The sequence below is a fragment of the Onychomys torridus genome, chromosome 13 (genome assembly GCF_903995425.1).
Source record: "Onychomys torridus chromosome 13, mOncTor1.1, whole genome shotgun sequence".
Lineage (NCBI taxonomy): Eukaryota > Metazoa > Chordata > Mammalia > Rodentia > Cricetidae > Onychomys > Onychomys torridus.
Genome location: NC_050455.1, coordinates 47,009,578 through 47,030,319, shown reverse-complemented (window position 1 = coordinate 47,030,319; position 20,742 = coordinate 47,009,578). Strand labels below are relative to the sequence as shown.

The 20,742-nt window shown below is 40.8% G+C and overlaps 1 protein-coding gene across 1 annotated transcript in view; it reads right to left on the bottom strand.

Annotated features, from left to right (window-relative positions):
- Slc27a6 (solute carrier family 27 member 6) overlaps positions 1-16,168 on the bottom strand; it is a 36,124-nt gene extending 19,956 nt beyond the window's left edge. Inside the window, exons 1-4 of the mRNA XM_036205156.1 lie at positions 15,450-16,168; positions 9,536-9,739; positions 3,403-3,561; positions 647-771 (exon numbers count right to left, since the gene is read on the bottom strand). Coding sequence (XP_036061049.1) covers positions 647-771; positions 3,403-3,561; positions 9,536-9,739; positions 15,450-15,930 — 969 coding nt within the window. The 5' untranslated portion in view covers positions 15,931-16,168. The remainder of the gene's footprint in view (positions 1-646; positions 772-3,402; positions 3,562-9,535; positions 9,740-15,449) is intronic.
- Between the last annotated feature and the right edge of the window lie 4,574 nt (positions 16,169-20,742).

The following is a 20,742-nucleotide window of genomic DNA, read 5'->3' as shown; positions in this document are numbered from 1 at the left end:
AAAAGATAAATGAGATCGGAACAAAGCCAGGGACAGAAAAAGCAAATAAGTCACAGAGACACACAGCAGGCTCTGACAAATCTCTGCGCTTACCTATTTCTCATGCAGTGGCCACTGATCAAAAGGTTGTCAGACCCACTGCTTTTGGAGTTGGGATGATGAATACAAATTAAGTTTCCTTTTAAAGCTAAAAACATTTACAGGAATATACCTAATATTATCATTGATTCAAAAGAAAAATAGAAAAGTATAATTGGTGTCATTTTGAAAGCCCAGCACTTTAAAGCATTTCCTACTTTAAACTTGGAGTTATTTTTCTTTTAGCATCATATGAATCTAATTTTATAATAAAATTTAGTGATAAATTTCAAAATTAAATTGAATTAGCCTGAACTTGAAGTGCACGGATCTGTCCCGTCCTGCTACAGAACAAAGCACACAATTAACACTTTACTGGCTAGTCTGCCTCATTTTCTTGAACTTTTATATTAATTTTATCTTGTATACTATAAGCACCTCTGTGTCATTGATAGATTATGTTCTGAAGGACTGTGGAGTGAAAACAAAGAAAGCAAAATTGTCCTCCCCCCACCCAGCCCGTATTCTATCTGAAATCCTTAGCATCTCCAGTACTGGTCTCTCTTACCTGAGGCTGTTTGCATAGATAACGGCAGAGTTCTCCAATGTACTGAAACACAGTCACATTGTACTTCTTGCAATCATTCCAAAATTGGCTTGCAGAGAATTTCTTCTTTAATACACATGTAGCACCTATGAGGAGAGGTAAAAATAGGCGCTAACTACCATGAAACACAAATGATAATGCTGTCTTAACAGGTCCACTCACTTCCAGGGCTTTCACACCTCATCCTCAGTCATGGGTAGCAAGTTTATTTGGAAATATTACCTCTACAGTCCAATAACTTTTCAGTGTAGTCATGTTGGTAACTATGAGTTTTGACTGCAAATGTGCTCTTTGCAATTTGTGAAATGGAAGCACCTTCAAAATCAATAGGAATTAAATGCATACTGCCACTAGCATTGAAATTACATATAGACTACCGCAAGCATTGGAATTACATGTAGACTACCACTAGCATTGGAATTACATGCATACCACAAACATGGAATTACATTTAGACTACCACAAGCATAGAATTACATTTAGACTACCACAAGCATAGAATTACCTGTATACTACCACAAACATGGAAGTACATGTAGACTACCACAAGCATGGAATTACCTGTAGACTACCACAAGTGTTGGTGGAAGTTTATGTATACTACCACAAGTGTTGGTAGAACTACGTGTATACTATCACAAGCACTGGGAGAACCATCTTTATTCTCTGAGATGAATGATATTGACTCATTTTATCCTTGCACAAAAGCGTGCAGTTTGTTCTGAAGATGTTAAAGCAGATTTATCATACCCTGAAGTCAAGATTTAAGAAGCTATGCTAAAATTCCACCAGGAAAAGTTCATCAATGGATATAGTATCTAGTTTTAATGACACATTTTAACATGGTGTCCTTTTTTTACTTGGGTTATAATTCATATACCAAATAATTCACAATTTAATGCTTACAAGCAAGTGGGTCTTCATATAGTCACAAAGGTGCCATCACTGTCATCACCTAATTCTAGGACATTTGTTTTTATTACCCCAAAGGAACCTTATCACCTTAGCAGTCATTCCAATTTCCAACACCCCTTACCCTTAGCAGTCATTTGTGTACATCTACCTCAAAAGTTGTTTGTTATGGAATATTGTGACATATTGTGTGTGACTCATTTACTGTAAAATGTGATTTGGGTTTGTTTATCTTGTAACATGTATATCAATACTTCATCCTCTTTATGCTTGAATATATATGTGGATATGTAATATTTTATCTGTAATTCATCATTAATATGTACTTGGTTGCTCCTGTTTTGGCTATCAACAGGCACACTCATGATCAAGTGTGCCTGCATGTTTTCTGTTCTCTTGGACATGTATCCATGAGTAAAATCCTTTGGTCATATGACTCCCCCATGTTTTATTGGCTCTGAAATATAACACATGCATCCTCACAGTGGGTGGAGTCTTGCTCCCAAATCTGTGCCTGGTTCTTCAAGAAGTAAACCAGGGGCAGGTAGTAAACCAGCCTAAGGCATTTGCACAGCTCAGTGCATAAGAGTATTGGTGTGGCAGTGGGGTCCCTGGGGCTCTGGCTGGCAGTGGATTCCACTATGGAGGGTCTGGTACTGGGTTTCAGGAACAGACCTAGGTCAAATACCTCTTCCACAAAGGATCTCTCATTCTCTCTCTCTCTCTCTCTCTCTCTCTCTCTCTCTCTCTCTCTCTCTCTCCCTCCCTCCCTCTGCCTCTCTGTCTTCTCCTTTCTCTTTTCTCCTTCCTTCTAATATGTTGCTTAAAGTAACTTAAGGGGCAACATGGAGATGGCTCCTTCCCTTGTGGCTTGTTCAGCATGCCCTTCCTTTTTGTTTTACGAAAATCAGGTGCTCTGGTCTACCACCCAGTTTCCTCAATTCCCGCAAAGGTGATGTTTACATGTATGTATGAATGATCACTTTGCTGTGTCTGTGGAAAAGTGACTATGATCTAACAATCCAGTTTTGACAGGAATGTGTGTCTCAGTACAGATTCTTACAGATCATTTTAATGACTGGTTTATCAGATGATTTAATGGCTGAAATTGTCTCCTGATTTCACGGGGTATAAGCTACAATCGTATGTCAAGCATGCACAAGCAGTAATGAATGGGCTCTGTTATTTCAGAGCTAGTGAATGAAACATCATCTTACATGTCTACAAATGGATTCCATAAGCTCTATCTGAGTCATAAGCTCTATCACATAGTTCTTGGGTGTCTTTACAGACTGTGGGGAGAAAAGAAACTAGCTTTAACAAGTCCTTCCCCTCCCTTATCTGTGTAATATAATCTTGTTCTTCTTGCCTGAAAGTGATGGAGTCTATTTTCCCACTGTTCATATCTAGATGCTTGTCTGAGCTTTGACTTGTTTTGCTCATCCGAATGCTGCTGAAGTAAGACTTGTGGTTTGGGGCTAGACAGTTATGCAGCTGACATACTTACTCCCTGTGACTGACTGCCTAGGGATCCTGGGGCTAGTCTCCTAGAGAATGAGCAACCACAAGGAAAAAGGAATCTATAAATGGCCAAAATCACATGAGCAAATGCCCAAAGATTTTGACTTTTTTAGTTTAGGAATGTGCTATGTTATGAAAATGTGTCCTTGCTACAGATACTACATTGTAATTGTGAGATATGCATGCAGTTCCTCAGAACTCTATGAATACTTCTAAGTTCTAATGAATATAATCTCTGATTAAACATTTTGATGACTTATCAAAAAGAAAAAAAAAAAGCTTACCCAACTCAATACAGCCACCAATTCCAAGGAGAGCCCCTGAACTATGATACAAAGGGAGGGTTAAATAGATAATGTCGTCAGCTGTGCAGCCAAAAGCCCACAGCCCGAGAGAACCCTTTAACACCTGCAAGTGACTAATCACAGCTGCTTTGGGTAGACCTGAAAGAGAAGAAGAGAAGGAAAAATTAACCCACACAGGTTCTCTGAGGGACTCTGAGTTCTCCAAAGGACTCTCATCCATGTTAAAGGTCATGCAAATTGATGGTTGCAAAGTACAGTATAATAATTATGGAAAGGTAGAAAGTAGGTGGAAAGTCAAAATTATCATGGGATAGCTTTATATCCTTTAGAAAATGGCTATTTATGTTTACCTTTGTATGTGAATTAATTTTCTCATTGGGTAAGCTTTTTGAAACACGGTGTTAAGCTTACCAGGGTTCTAGCCTCCACCAACCTATAGCTAAGAATGCTTTAAAGTAATATCTGAAACATATTGAAAAATTTCCCCACCTTGCTGTAGCTAGCTTATCTAATACCCCCACTGTATTCATTGAATGGAATGATTTATAATTTCCCTTGTTTTGTAGCTACAGAAGTCCATGAAACCCCTTCACTGGCAGAACATGGCTTTCAGAGTAACTTGAATCTGTTATGCAGGGTCATGGTCACTGTTGTATGTCATATGTGTGTGTGTGTGCGTACATATATATGTTCCATTACATATAAGTCTATGAAAGAAAGATTATCATACCAACAACACAAAGAATTGAGATAAAAATATGTCAAATTATTCTAGATGCTTAGGAGGAGAACTGCAATGTGAATTGCTGCTGTAATGAAGTCTACAGTCTTTAATCTATGCAAAAGAAGTCAAAATTACACAAATCAAAGTACAGTGTCTGCTAGAAACTAATGGAAGAAATGCTAACATCTGCAAAAATATGCCCCCAAATGAGAGGAAGCATAACAGAAATCTAAATTACATGTAAAGTAGAAATTTTCCAGAGAACAATCCCTCTAAGTAGGACTCTCACTGTGGACCATTCACTTCATCATGTTTAAACATGTCTTGTCATATGATCCTTTAAAAATGCAAAGTTCATGAAATATGTTGGAATGGTTCCATGCATTTCATAAGCCAGTTTTCTTCTCTGTCTATCCTTCTTTCACACATAATTGTTTTCTTATGAAAATATACAGTTGTAAGTAATATATAAAATGTTTGCATTTTGCATAGTGCCTTGGTACTGGCATTACAGGTATTTTCCTTATTGTTTTGGAATTTGCTATTGTTACAGAAAATTATAATGTCAGTGTAAGAGATTCAGCCTTTAAAAAAAGACCTGATAGGTTAACTCATATACCATTGTGTGATCATGGTTGAACATTAACACTTTTATGTCTTTTAAGTTATATGTCTCTATCACAGAACACAACTTGTCTTCCTGTTGATAAATACCATCACTTTAATTAACTAACTAGATTTGATCATACCCAAATCTTCTTGGAATTTAAAGGGTCTTTGTTTTTCAGATGATTTCCTGCACAGGCCTTCATTTTAAATCTGTCTCGTTATGGCTTGAAGTGTGGCTCAGTGATAAAGGGTTCACTCAGTCAGCATTAAAGAGCATGCAGCCCTGAATTCAATCCCCAGAGCCACAAAATTAATCAGTCTATCCCATTAATAAACTTTTTGGCATCATAAAAGGCTAAGAGGATGAGGCTACACAAAGTGTTTTCTGGATGCAGGCCTGAGAGACCTCAGGAGGCATTGAAGGAAGGGTCACAGTCCACGGAGAAATCCGACCAATCTTCATCCTGGAAAGCTCCACCCTGAAAAGTTCCAGCCTTTCCCAAGAAGCTCTTTATAAACCCTCCGTCCTGTTCAGTTTGTTGCTCTTTCTTCCTCAAGCAGAGGCATCCCCCCTCCTGGTTTTTTTTCCCTCCCAATAAATCTCACTGTGTAAGGTTTGTTGTGCAGTGTGACTTTGTGGTATTCCTTGGTTTCCAGCTCCTGGAAAACCTTTCCATCTGAGCTGCAATGCTTATAGTTTGTCTCCTCAGAACCCAGAAAGGCTCATGAATAGGGAGTAGAAGATAAAGGTATGACTATAAATAGGCTGCTGTGTGGGATGTTCTGTTTGTGAAACAATTTTAGTCATGAGCTACCCTGTCAACCCTGTAGACAGCTGAGGTATTTTGCCCTAAAAAAATAAAAATAAATAAGAGGCTAGAACAAGGAGATAAAAGGAAGTGTACAAACATTCCTAACTCACTACTCCCCTTTAACACTTGCTAGCTTTCTTCTTGGAGATTCTTTTCTGAGGCATCCAAATAGCTCACCAATAAAGACAAGCAGTCAAGGGTACCCCACTACACACACACACACATACACACACACACACACACACACACACACACAGCCTAGGCCATGAAACCAACTAGTAAATAAGTCCCACCCAGGCATGCTGACCTTCTAATCATGAGGTAAATTGCTTTGGGTTTTATTACCTCAACTTCTAAGGGTGAACTGGCAGTCAAAAGAAACCCAATGTTTAAGGAAATTCTCTAACGTAAAAGAAAGCAATACAAACCACAGTAATAAAGATGGGGAAAACAGACAAGATAAAGACATTTGAAAGATTGTTGTTGATTGTTTTTGCCCCTTTCCTGCCACCCAGCTCCCAAATAAATCACACATCGAGTCTTACACTTAACTATAAATGCCTGGCCTTATCTTGGTATATTCCTAGTCAGCTTTTCTTAACTTATCCCATCTATCTTTTGCCTCTGGGCTTTTCCCATCCTCTTACTTCTGTAAATCTTACTTTTACTCCATGGCTTGCTGTGTAGCTAGATGGCTGGCCCCTGATGTCCTCCTCCTTCTCTGGCTACTTCTTTTCTCCTCCCAGATTTCTCCTTCTGTATATTCTCTCTGCTGTCAGCCCTACCTATCCTTTCTCCTGCCTCACTATTGGCCATTTAGTTCTATATTAGACCATCAGGTGTTTTAGACAGGCACATCCGATGATGAATGAATGAACAAGGCACTTGCAGTATTAGGAAGAAACAATCAAAGAGGAGAGGGGTAGTTTTTAATTTCAAAACCACATAGAACTGTAAGACAATAATGTCTAGACTGAAAATAGCCATTATCTTCCCAAAAAATGACTGAAGAAGACCTGTCCCCAGTGTACGTCATCAGAATGCTGTAAAGTACTGGAGATTCAAGGGTAAGAAGCACAAAGACTTCTCATCATGGACACAGGAAATCCAAAGTCAAAATCCTGAACAAAAAGAATTTCAAACATACAATTCTACAAGCAGTTGAAGAATCTGTAAGGATCGAAAAGAGGTGTTTGGGGATATATAAGAATTTGTAAAAGTGTTCCTTTCCATGTGTCCCTTATCAAGATGCTGCAGAGAACAGGGCAGAGAGAGTCAAGAGTGAAATAGCTGACGCTCTACTGAGTAGGGGACCAAGAAAAGAAAAAGTCAAAGGCATTCCCAAGGTGAAAAACAAATATAGGACAAGACACCTGCTGGATAGGACTGAAGGAGAAGGGTGGAACAAGGGTGTCCAAAAATTGGCTTGAAGGAATGCATGGGACTCCTTCACTATCTACAGCTACGTTTCCTGGTTGAGGACAAGGAGCCATCTCACATTAGTTCAACATAACTGTTATCTCAGGATCCATGTTGTTGGAAACCAAGTTATCTCTTTCGGTTTCTGAGAACTATCACCACAAGACTGTGCTACACCAACATGTCCCTCATATCACTCACTATACCCTCACAACCTATAGGTTTTGACCATGATATACCTAAAAAGCAACACTAGGACCATGTAAAATCCCCTCTTCATGAGTGTTTTCTTTACTCTAATCCATGCCTGATCCCTATAGTGTAATCTAAGGAATAGTGCCCCTGGGTTTCAATAAGCTTTCATCCCCTCTCCCACACAGCATTTCAGGTAAAGTTCCTTCCTGCTGCTTGACCTCCCATTGGCATCCCTAACTCTCTAGAGCTGTGTGCAATCCATTCCTTCTCTTTGCTATCTTTTGTTTTCATCCTTCATCATGTCTCACCTGCCACACATGAGCAACCCTCCCTCCAACCACCCGTCCCTTGCAGCTGCCCATCTTGACTTCCCGACAATAAGAGAGGGCCTACAAGACCAAAATTATGAAGGAAAAAAATACCAAAAGTTGGAAACTACAACACTAAATACAAAGCAGTTTTAGGTGGCCAGCAATCAAGCAACCAAACCAGAAGAACAATTAATTGCAGATTGAGAGGAATTTGACCTGAAAGAAAACAAACCATTATCTGGGTCCTAGACAGCTCGGTTATCAAGCGTCCACTGTTATGACACTGACCAGCCAGCATTTAGTGGGTCTTAGTGTGATAGGAAGAGGAAGTGTCCACAACATAAAGGAGTGTGTGGAGGGGTGGGCTGCAGGTAAACTAAGAATAATCAGTAGACAATGTTTATGCATGGGGCTAAGGGTCTGCTAAGTTACCTGTTCTCTCTAGACATAGAGAAGCATGTTTTTAAAAAGGACTGCACATACTTTCTGCCTTTGAAGCAGAATTAAACAATAAATATAGAGCTTTTCTAAAACTTTCCCCCAATTCTGTGCTATATAACTGTAACATAATAAATATAGAATGTAAAATTAGTGGTGCTTTCTCTCTCAGCCAGCTGTGCAACAGCATAAAATGCCTCAGCTTTGACCTTGAAGAGGAAATAAATGTCTGTTAGACTCTACTCCAGTCTGTTCTCATTGGAGTAGACATTTAGAGACTGCCTTTAAGTCACTCCTGACTTGTCAAAAGAACACAACCACCAAGACCAACTGGCTAAGCACCTTCTGCTGGATAGTAAGAAAACCCCTTCCAAAAGTCATTCTCTTTCAAATCGCAAGGTCCAACTAAATTTATGCTGACAAACTGATACATCCTGGCATTTTTGAGTTTATTTATTCTAATCACATTTTCAAATACAGTTTGTTTTCTAAAGGACTAAAAGAGGTAAGATGCACCAAATGATTGGCTGGTAAGTGTTTTTTTTTTTTTTTAAGTTATTGTGTAATAGGAATTTTTCTTACAACATGGCACACACATAGGTAATAGCAAAATTGAAACTTGGAAACAAAATCTCAACCATCAGACTGATCACAGAGCATCTTTGGCCTGTCATTCACAGCCCAGTGCTTCCTAAAAGTCAGAGAATTCCTGTGACTCCTCAAGTCGGTTTGTTATTTCCTTCTGGTTATCACCATTTAACCTTTCCTCCCACTAAAGAGAGCTGAGTTCCATGAGTCCATTTTGTCTCTTTCTCTGGGTTCATCAAGTCTTGGAGACTTTCAGTGAGTCGTCAGACCCAGTTAGGAGAGCTGCCACCTTCATCAAAAGTCAAGACTAGAGAGAACTGCTTTGGAGTCCATTACCAGGTTTGTAAACACAGAAGGTGAATGAAAAAAAAAAACAAAAAAAAAAAGGACTGAAGAGGAAAGGGACATGATTGCTCCTAGGCATCATGGAGAAGAAAGTTTATTATAGATCAAAGCGAGAGCATAGGCAGGGACCAGCACATCTGGGAGATCCCAGAGTGGACATGACCAGGCAAAGCTGGGCCGTGTGGGAAGTGGGGTGGGGAGGAAAGGGGAAGGAGGGGAACAAGCTGCAGCAGCTAAGAGGGCAAATGTACGAAAGGGTAGGTAACAAAATGGCTGCATTCTGTAGGGTGAGCCTCCGGGGGAAGGGTAGAACAGCCTCTGTGCTGGAAAATATAGAGGGCAAGGTGTTCCAGCCATACCCTGTAGCAGGTGGAAACTGAGAGCTGTTGGGAGAACCTGGCAGCCAGGTCCACTTTGACATGTTAAATAGGCACCTCAGTTGACCATTTGTCCTAAGTTGGAGACTTTACACATCAAACCTAAGATTCTATTATTTTTAATAATTGCATGTGCATGTCTGTTCAGTGCCTGTAACACCAGCATTGGTGACACAAAGACACACAGACACACACAGGTACACAGATACACACACACACACACACACACACACACACACACACACACACACACACACAGAGAGAGAGACAGAGACAGAGACAGAGAGAACATACCTGTTGTTCCAGAGGTAAAAATATAGAGGCAAGTAGACTTGAGGCTTGAGGTGACATGATAGCTTGTTGGCACTGGCTCATCAGAGGCCAGGCTCAGCTTTTCTTGGAGTGAAACTACACCTTGTGGAACTGAGTCGTTCATTCCCCAAACGGTGATGTGTTTGGGGAGGCTGGGAAGAATTTCTTCTATGCTTCCAAGTAAATCTGAAAAGCAAGCAATTAGAAAAGGTAAAAAACTTGAATCTCAAACTTCATGTTGGGTTTCTTTCACTTGTTAGAACTGAGATAAAATGGAAACAAAGTATCCTCTCTGTCTGATTGACAAGGCTATTTTATGCTTTTGTTTACTTTGGGAAATACTTCGTTTTGTGGCATGTCACCCTAAATACTTGTGGTCTGTCCTTAAATTTGCAATTTCCCACCCCAGTTTGCAAAATCCAGAGATTATAAGCATGAGCCACTATTCCAAGCCCTGTGTCTATTTCAACCTGAAACCACAATTCTGTCATCATCTGATTGAACAACCCAAAGCAGAGTCACATTAAATGTCAGTCATTTTGGTAGTTTCCTGCTAAAAGACCACACTTTTTCCCAGCTTCCTTTGCAGCCAGGCCAAGTAGTTCTTGAAGAGAGAGACAATGGGTGGTAGTAGTTTCTACCCCTCTTAAAGGCCAGATCTCATCTTTGTAGGCATGTTGGCCATTCACACACTTGCCCCCTTGTCAAGAACAAACTTGGCCTTGGTCTCACCTGAGGTCAGACCAAGCTTCACTTTCTTCCCACCTTCTCTTTACAGCTGTCTTAAATAACCTAATAGATTATATTACAAAAATTACTATATTTTCACATTTTTAAATAAAACTATTTCTTAGATTCTCTTCAAATTTAAATTTAGGATACTACAGTAGGCATGTTCTTCTAAATATAATTTGGTAGTTAATTATTCCAGGAGAACATCTGAGTGCTAAATTGCTCAACCTTAATGAAACACCTTTGAGGAAATCCCTTGGCTGCTCTGGAGTCACAGGACAATTGCGGTTTCAAGACCATGTTGAAGCCAAAGGTTAATGAATTCGGAGAGAGGCCTATTCTCTCAGCAACATGATAAGTAAAGTTGCAAACCCCTGAAGAAGAGGGACAAAGAAAAAAATGCCTTCCAGAAACAGAACAAGGTCCTCTATGCAGGGGAGGATGTGACAGGGACAGCTGCCAGTGGAGTGATGAACAGAGCCTCCAGCAGCAGCCTGGAGACTCAAGGCCAAGGACAGAACCAAAGTCAAACAGAAAAAAAGAACAATAAATATCGAGAGATCCAGTCTCCACAACTGAAGAACTTTGGAGTGTCATTAGTTCAAGGGTCTGAGTGTTAAGGAATGGAAAAGCAACGAGGATACTATTTTTAAGAAACTCTTTGTTTCCAGGATTAAGAACACAGAAAGGTAATGGCTGATGTGAGGTGAGACTAAGTTATTTGAAACTTTCATTTGACCACTAATATAGGATAAGACGTCATACTCTAAAGAAGGTCATTGATGGAGGGGGAGGGAGATATGGCAGTGATGAGCCCCTCATGAGGAAGCATTAGGTATTAAGGTACTCAGCACCCAACAGAACACAAAATAAACAAAATCAATCCATTCTGAAAACTCCTTTTCCTGAATTTAGGGAGAACTATGCTTGTCACGCTTAACTATAACTCTGCTTTATTTAACATTGGTCTCTAAGAGTAGAATGGAAGTTTCACATTTATTATACTTGCTAGGTTTTTCCCCATATTTCTATGATATTCCACTCTTTTTCAAGGTGTGAGGGACTTCTGATTGCTGTATTTCTTATTTTAACTTGACAGCTAGCTACACAAACATCTTTGGTGGTACCCACTAACATTTTGTAATCAATGCCAACAGAGTCAAGGATTATTGGCCACCACCAGAAGCTAACAGGACTGTTCTACATACGAACTTACAGATGCTGTGACAGCATGCACAGGACCTTTGCAGGTTCAGGTCAGAAGGAGGGAGACATAGGGTCCCATGCCTAAGCTCTCTCCAGTTGATGTCTGCCGGGAGATGGAAGACCAGTTTTCTCCAATAGAGTTTTATTGGATATGTCCACCAATACTCCAGGGCAGGCCCCATGACCAGGAGTCATTGGCCAGCACAAACAAACTCAATAGTGTTTTAGTGGACACTTTGTTTCAATTTTTTTGTCTTTTGATTGTTTTGATTTTCATTTTTTTTGGGGGGGGGCTGTGTGTGTGTGTGTGTGTGTGTGTGTGTGTGTGTACTTCTTGGTTTTGTTTTTTGCCTTTTTGTTGTTGTTTGAAAGAGAGAAAAACAAAGAACATAAAGGTAGGTGGGTAGGCAGGTCAGGGATATCTGAGGGAGGATAAAAACCATGGTCAAAATATATTGTATTTTTCAATAAAATTAATCAATACAAATAACCAAGTCAAATGGCACTAGATAACTCATAAATAGAACCTGTAAGAAACTCAAAGCAAACACATAAATGAGTCATTATGTTGCCAGGGAACTAGGGGTTAGGTCTTAAAATGTCTTATTAATCTTCATTTCTACCACAAATAAATTAAGCAAACTGTAAGAATCCAAGGAGAATTCTCAGTTCTGGTTAGTGTATGCTGTCCATTGTAGTATGCTTGTCTGATATTTGTGGAATCCTTAGTTTGATTTCCAGCACCAAAAACATTAATAAATCCAATATGAAAATCAACTCCAAATAGGTGACCTGATCTCTCTGTAGAGCAAAACAATGTTCACAAAGAAGTCACGGTGAAATTATAGATTTTATCAAGTATTTGTAACCAACTCTCTCCTGTGTAGCACACCTCAATAGCCTTGTTAGAGGGGCACAGCTAGGCTCTGGTTTTTAAGAAAATGATGCTTAAGCAAGCAGTGTACTAAAGTACTATTCAGACATAATGATACCAGTGCTGCATATCAGCTGCAGAAACCCACTCTTGAATAAATAGTGCTCCAGCTATTTTTAGTAACACTGTTTATTACAAATCACAGAGCACTTAGGAAGTGTGTGCTATTTCTGTGTATGTATGCTCATTATCATTATGTATTATCCATTCTGCTATTTATGTATAGTTTTATGAACACTGTTTATTACAAATCATAGAACACTTAGGAAGTGTGCACGATTTCCTTTCATGGAAATGAAATGCAAGGAATCTGAAAACAAATGGAACTCTAAAAGGTGATAGCTTGCCCAAGCTAATGACCTTGTTTTAATCCAGGTGCGTTGAAGTTCAAAATCCACACCTTCCATTAACACCCATTCTACATTTCTATTCATTAGAATTATTTTCAGAATTGGCAGTCTTCACATGACATGTTCAGTAATTCTGTCTCATTCAATTCTCTGTCTAGATCTTTTTGTTTTGTTTTGTTTTTAATCACACTATACCTTTTTATTTGCTTGCTTTCCAAGTAAGGGTTTCTTTTTGTAGACCTGGCTGTCCTGGAACTCACTCTATAGACCAGGTTGGCCCCAAACTCACAGAGATTTGCCTGTCTTTTCCTCCAGAATGTTGGGATTAAAGATGTGTGCTACCACTAGTCAGCTATAGTATACTTTAAATTAATAAGAGCAATTACTTTATTCTGTAGCAAGGTAACTCTCCTGACCCTGCTAAATCTAAGGAAATATTACACAGCCACTCTACAAAAATACAAGAGAAAATTAGCGATGTTCTAAAAATAGGCATGGATCCCACCCACGTAAGGGTATCACAAGACACAAGATAGGTAATAAAGTCCACAGGAATCTTTTGTTTTCTGTACCTCCATACATATCACTTTCAATAAAATTTAAAAAGGACAGGTAACTTTAAACAATCTCATGTTACCCCAATCTCCTCTTCTCTAAATGGGGTAGTACTCTGTGTATGGATTCATTTTAAAAGACTAGATTTCTCTTCAGAAGTAACTACTGCTGTTCACAGTAGACATGCTAGCCTGTGCAGCCCATCCCTGTTTTTATGAGCAGTTGCCCTCAGACTGTGCAAAGAAAGTGTTCAGGTTAACAACTGAGCCTTTGCAATCCTGAAAATATCCTTTAGCCATAAAAGAAACTGCTTCTTAATTCTCAACAGAGAGGAAAAATTAAGTCCTGCAATTAGTTGCTGGAGAGCAAAGTCAAAGTTAGAACAAGTAAACTGTAACACTAATTAAACATAATTAAGCAACACCTCACGCTACAGCCAAGTTTGCATAAGAAGGTGACATGTACCCAGCACTGTGCCCCCTGGGAATACTTGCTAGTAATGTGCTCTGGGAAACTTTTCAGACTGACCTCAGCATCATGACCACAAATGTCTTTCAGGGACACTGTAGTTCTCTTAGTTTGCTCTTCGGGAGGGAGGTAATATTTTCTAGCATACTTTGGAGTTTATATTTTCTATATGATATGCAGTGGCGTAAGCCACGGGATAAGACATCAAAGTACATCCACAGACAATAAACAGTGTTTATTTCTCTGCTGCATTCATCCCTGTAGTAATGGATACTGTTTCTCCACACTGTCAGAATTCTACATGACTGGTTGATTCTCCTTGTCACCATAGGTCACTGAGACTGGAACAGAGGACTGAGAGAACCACCAGACAGTACCCAAGGGACACATTTTGGCTTCTCCACTCCTATGGCCCTAAATTAGCTGAAACCAGTGCTTGACAATAAACATTTCCTGACATGGTTGGACCACAAGATAACCTGGAGGGACAATGTTAACGGCCAGCCCTTCTTACGTCCACAGCCTAACTCATTTTTTTTTAAATTTTATTTTTTTTATAATTTAATTTTACATACAACCACGGAATCTCCTGTCCTCCCTCTTCCTGCTCCCCTCCCCATTCAATCTCCTCCAGGGCAAGGACTCCCCTGGGGATTCAGCTCAGCCTGCCACTTTTTGTCACGTGACTTTGTGAGAAAAGCGAACTGGAAACGTCTACATTTTTAGCTATCAATGAAACAGAAACTAGATTATGTTCCCTACTCTTCCAGGATTCTGAAATCCTTTACAAAGAACCAATATGTATCATTTCATCTAAAATACCTAAGGGTTTTTTTTTCCCCAAGATCTTTACTTTGGACACCCTTATGACTTTTAAGCTACATACAAGAAGAAATTGTCTGAACTCTTTAGGTCATGCCAAATAAGTGCCAGGCTTCCCGTTTTAGTTTATTGAACTACCCCCCATTTCCTAGCTTCTTCGTTAATCACTCATTAAACCCAAGATTGACCATCATCACTCAGTGTGAATATATATAACCGTAGCTATCTAGACTCACATCGGGGAAGAAAGAAGGTAACTAGAAGAAAATGATGGAGCGAAGCAGAACAAGGAGAGGTCTGCCAAGAGCCTGTCGCTGGCTCAGAGGGGTAGCTCAGCCTCGCGCTATCAAATCCTAGCTTGCAGAGCACAGGGTAAGCGCAGGAGTGACGTGACGCTAAGAAGACGCGGATTTCACGTTTAAAATTGCTGTTATCCAAATGCACTCATTCTTGATAAAGTTACTCATTGGTAGCTTTCTTACTCATGAAACACTTTGTCAGGGCTGATAAAATAACAAATCCGACCCTACGTCTCTTGAGCTCTTTCAGGGACTGAAGGTACTAGTTGCCCTTGCCCAAACGGAAGGAAACAGAGATTTCATGAAAAATATTCTTTCCTTGTATTGCTACTTACTAATCTACAACGAAGTAAGAGGTGTGGGAGGAACTAAGCCACTGGCTGTGGGATGGAAGAGCGATCACATATGTATACCTTACACACCTTACCACCCGACTCAAAGTATTAGACACGAAACATGGCTAGCAGATGGGGGAGCGGGGAGACAGGTGGGCTCGCTTCGTGCATAGCAGACCAGAGCTCATACTCTACCTCCGCCCACCACCACGGCCCTGGGCTCACAGGTGCAGATGCAGTGTACGAGGGAATTGAAGCGGATGTTGGAGTTGAGGAAGGCCACCACGCAGCCCAGCTTAGCCAGGCCAAACCACACATGAATGAAGTCTGGCTCGTTGCTCATCAACAAAGCCACGACATCCCCCCTCTTCAGCGAGGAGTGGTTCAGGAAGGCATGGGCCACTCTGTTGCTCCTCTTGTCTACGTCCTCATAGGTGTAGACGTCCCCCTCATAAATAATGAAGGCTTTCTGTGGTTGCCTCCTGGCGTGGCTCAGGAACTTATCGAGCACGGTGACCAGCTCCCCTCTAAGTTTGAATATCTCCATCTGAATTCCATAGCGCACCACCTTGAGCAGGAACCACAAATCGTCCCAGAAGTAGGGGAACAGAAGTTTCTGCACAAAGTGCAGGAAGAGCAAACCAGCCCCAAATCCTGTGAGCCAAGGCAGAAGCATGAGCGCCCTGGCCACCAGCTGACCCAATGGGTCCTATCAATGTCTTCCTTTTCCAAAGGCTTCACCGCGTTTGCCCTGGAGACCCCTGTCCTGAAAGCTCAGGGCTGGCACTTGTAGTTCTGGCTCTGGCTTTCTGTGTGTATACTCTGAAAGAAATCAAAATGTTTCACCCGAAAGACTGCTGCTGCTGAGTCTTGGGGCACTGGATGCTGCAGCTGTGGAGCAGAACCCCGAGTCTTCTTTTAAAAACAAACAAACAAACAAAACAAAACAAACAAACAAACAAAAAAACACTTGCACACACGGCACCCAAGGGGCTGGATATGAGTCCAGTACAGCCCAGTGTTTCCAACCCTCCACTGCTGTCAGAACCGGTTGGTTGGTTGCAGAAAACTCTGGGCTTCAAGCTGCGAAGGTCTTTGCTGTCTCTTGCTCTCTGAAAGAACTGGACTATGCTCCGAAGTACCTTTTGACTGGCAGGATCTGGACGCCAAATTGGAGCTGGGAAGTCAGAGAAAGGCAATGGTTTCCTGCTGGCTCCCCCAGGCGCTCCCGCACAGGTTCAGCCACGCCTCCCAGTCCCCAGGCAGAGACTGCAGCCAGCGCCAGGCACCAGTGTCCAATCACTGTCGCCCCGCCCAGGGCAAGGATCTCCCTTCCCTCCCACACAAGTTCAGCCTGTGGGCCGTCTGCTGGAAGGAGATGTTGGGCACAGAGGCTAGGGATCTTTTTTCCAGTGTCCTTGGAGCTGGGAGAATCGCCCTCCTACCTCCTGCCTCCCCCAGCCCTGAGCCAGCGTGGCAGTGACTTCCTGGACTCTCTGTCTGTCAGGTGTCTTGCTGAGCAAATGACCTTCCTCTTCTATGTGGGAGTGTGGTGACCAGCTCAAACCTTGAACCTGGTCTCAGGCTGTCTCACATTCTCCCGTAGAGTAACAGAGACACTGGAAAGCACCATGTGGGGTGTCCAGGAGGTGGGAGCAGCTAATGTCCTTGGATCAGGGGTGATGAGGGCCCTTTGGAGAGACTGAAGAGGTGAAAGAATACCACCCCCAGGGGTTCTTTAGCGGACATAACGAACTATTGATGGGATTAAAGGTAGAGGCTCCAAATACACAAAGCAAAGCCAGCTGAAAGGGAAAGGGACGGAAGTGTGCATGTATGAATTAGTTAGATCCCAACGGATTATTTCCTGAGAAAAGGTGGAATGCTTGAACCCATTCATGAAAGCTCACGTTGTCTTCTTTTACAATAGGCAAAATTTAAAATGTGTGGTTAAGTTAGTGTTGGCCTGTCCATTACAACACTATCCTTAGAGTGCCAATCAAAAAAAAAAAAAATTACTATCTGAAGTTATAACTGTATTTTTTTTAAAGTATGAAATGATGCCTATTCCTGCACTTTTGGAAAAGGGACTTGCAAGGATGAAGTGGGTAACAAGGATGGGAGCAGTAGGGAGTTGCAGTAATCAGAACACATTAAATGCACATATGAAATTGTCTAAGAACAAATTAAAGAACTTATTTTAAAACAACATCCTTTGTTCAGTTAGGCTGTTTAAAGAATTGTCAAAGTTCAAAGGATTTCACAGGTTATGCTTGAAGTGGAAAGGAAGCAGCTCTATCAGTGGTTCTCCATCTTGCTAGTGCTCTGACCCTTTAATACAGTTCCTTCATAGCAAGATCTATAAGCTCATGTTACTGAAGCTTCTACAGACTTACGTCAGCTTTCTGTGTGAAATCTCCCCATGGAAGATGGACCCTGTGAACGTCTTGAAGCACTGAAGAGGCTTGTGTATTCTTGTATCAGCATTAATTATTATTGCAAGTTATTAGTTATTAATGCAAGAAACCCACGGAGTCTATTTAATGAGCAAAGGAACTTATTTGGGGGTTAGCTCACTACCATGGGAGATTTATCATAGGGTCCGGGAAAGCTGAGCTGTGTCCCATGCTGATTTGCCTGGTCCAAGATTCCAGCATCCAATACCACGAGGAGGCCAAGGGAGTTGCCTACTACGTGCATCCCAGTTGTGAAGGGTCCCAAGCATGTCATAGGTTCATGGTCATAGGCAGGTGTAACAGTTAACTGTTACATCACTAGGGGTGGTGCTTCAAGGTCATAGCTAGAACAGCTACCAACGACAGGTTAGCTCATCCCTACATTTTGTTTCCACTTTCAATATTGCCAAAGACAGCTATCAAAGATGAATATAACTTCAGTCACAATACCACGTTACTGTACAAAGGATGGCAGATAGCAATAGCTGCAGGATCTATGACTTAAGTAAAATAAAGAGAAACAATAGCATGGAAATCATCTAGACAACTGTCCTGGGACTGCTTTTGATCAGGGACAGTGCAAAATGCCCAGGTTCCCCTTGGCACATACATCAATGTTACGCTTCTCTCTAATGGTATTTGAAAATTAAAAAAAAAAAAAAAAAAAAAAAAAAAAAAAAAAACAGTGTGACTAAATACACGTCAGTACAGGAAGAGAAGGGTCTTCCCAGTCTACATATACTCTTCTCAACTTGATTCTGATTTGACATTCCCCTCTAATCCTTTTCCAGTCTTTTCTGCATTCTCTGTTCTGCTGAGGATGAACTGTAGCAAGTGATGAATGTCACACTTAACAACAGCATCATAGAATGGGCACTGACTCACTTCCCCAGGACATTGGCGCAGTAATCTCCACTTTCTTCCCATGCTTTCTGGTGCAATAATGCAGCCATCAGTATAAGGACTATGGGAGGTTAAGATGAGAAAGAAGACTGGGAATGATTTCCTGGGATGCAAGCTTCAAGAGGCTGGCCACTTAATACTTCCAGGGTTGGGAAAGGGGAGAGAGATGGCATCATATATATTAAGGATTTGTGGGCCTCTAAAAATGAAGGGCTGCACCTTCTCAGCCTTTCCTCTAGACAACAGTCCTGCAAAAGTGGGTCTCTGTGGACCATGCATAGAGAAGGGAACATGATGGATGGAGCCATGACAATGCTCTACTGAGCTCACCTAGTTCTCATCTCTAATGTAGGCTGATGGACCAATTTTCACAGCTAGCTTTCAGCCATGGCCATATTTCCTGCAGGCCTCCCGTGTTGAGTCTGGCAAGATTACTATGGCAGGCCCATTTGGAGGAAGGCAGAGGAAAAAGGTCACTTACGTTGGCTAATTGGTCTTACCCAAAAGACAAGTAAAATATCGCCCAACTTCACAGCAAGGCAGTTTGCCACTTAGAGGAAGGTGCTCATGGAGAGTTTAGCTCCTACTGCTCCACGGAAGCAAGAAGACACAGCTGCTATCTTCCTTCATGATGACATTCCAAAAGGGAGAAGAAGAGAGTTGAAAATATTGCCTACAGAACTCACCCACTTTGTAATTCCACTCAAGAGCAATAGTAGCCTTTTACAAATCTTAACGACTGCATTTAGATTGTGATACCAACTTTGGTTTTGGTGGAACACTTACAGTTCTTGTAATCCAATGTTTATTTTCATTAATGAGTAATTATTGCCCAGAACATTTTCCCCCACAAAGGCTCATGAAAAAACAACATTAAAGTCAAGGAGTGATGTCAGAGAGTTGGGGGCTATTATCATTGCTACATGTCTTAGACACATCAAACACATCTTAAAATATAAAAAAATTTATAGTACCAAATAAACTATCCCATAATAATTAGTTCTGGGAACAACTCCCAAACAAATTAAATATTTAACTATCATTTTACCACTAATTGAAAATGTACCTAGAAATTTATGCATATCAACATCTTAACAAGATACTTTACACATTTATTTTATTCATGGTATTTCTTAGATTCAGACACTTCTATGAAACTTTTCCCTTCCTCACTATTGGTGAAACTGACTTTCTGGAAAAGATATTTATGTAAAGTTTTATTTATTGGATGAGAACTCATGGAAGTTTCCCTTCTGGTTTATAAGCCACCTATGTAGATGTAGGTCATTTGATCATTACTGAGGTAAATGAAAGAGTCTCTCTGGCCACTTCTACAAGAGGACACAGTAAAGACTTTGGAAGAAGCAGTTTTATTTATAGGTAATCAAATTCAAAATATTAAGGTTAGATTAACTGTTTCTTGTCATTCACAATTTAAATGGATTTGTGTCACTCCAATTACATATAATGCTTCTAAGATAATCTAGGTACAGGTTAGGTCCCACCTCCATGGCCTATGGAACACTTCCAACTAGCTATAAACATGCAATCGTTGCATCAAGAAATTATAGCCATTAATTCTGTTCAGTTGTAATCCACCTTGGCTTCTGAGGTAACACATCAATACTTACAATCTCTCACCCTTTTTTCAGGGCAGAGCTTTTGATATATTATCATCAGTTTGGGAATACTCTTGGGAGTAGTGTTTATTTTGATTCTTATCCTTCCAGTCATCTTTTTAAAACAAAAAAGGGGGAAATGGCACAGCCATATCTGAGTGGAATGGCAGAAGTCATAAAGCCAGCACAGCTGCCTGACAAAGATCCAGCAGAGCTGAGCCACATGATGGCTGCCATGCCACCTTTGGTTTTCATCTCCACCTGTTGCATACTTGGGACACTTTTAATATTTGTACAATTTGTGGATATTGGATTAATGGAAAGTTTTTTTTATGAATCATTTATGCCTTCTCCCAAGAATGTTGCTTCTAAGCTTCCCCAGGAAAGTCCTGAACATACTATTCCCCCTACTTTTAGGAATATATCCTTATCTACTTGAAGGTCTTCCTTATGGCTTGGAGGTTGTGACACATAAAGAAGCCAGAGGTCTCTTCATGAGGCTATGAGACT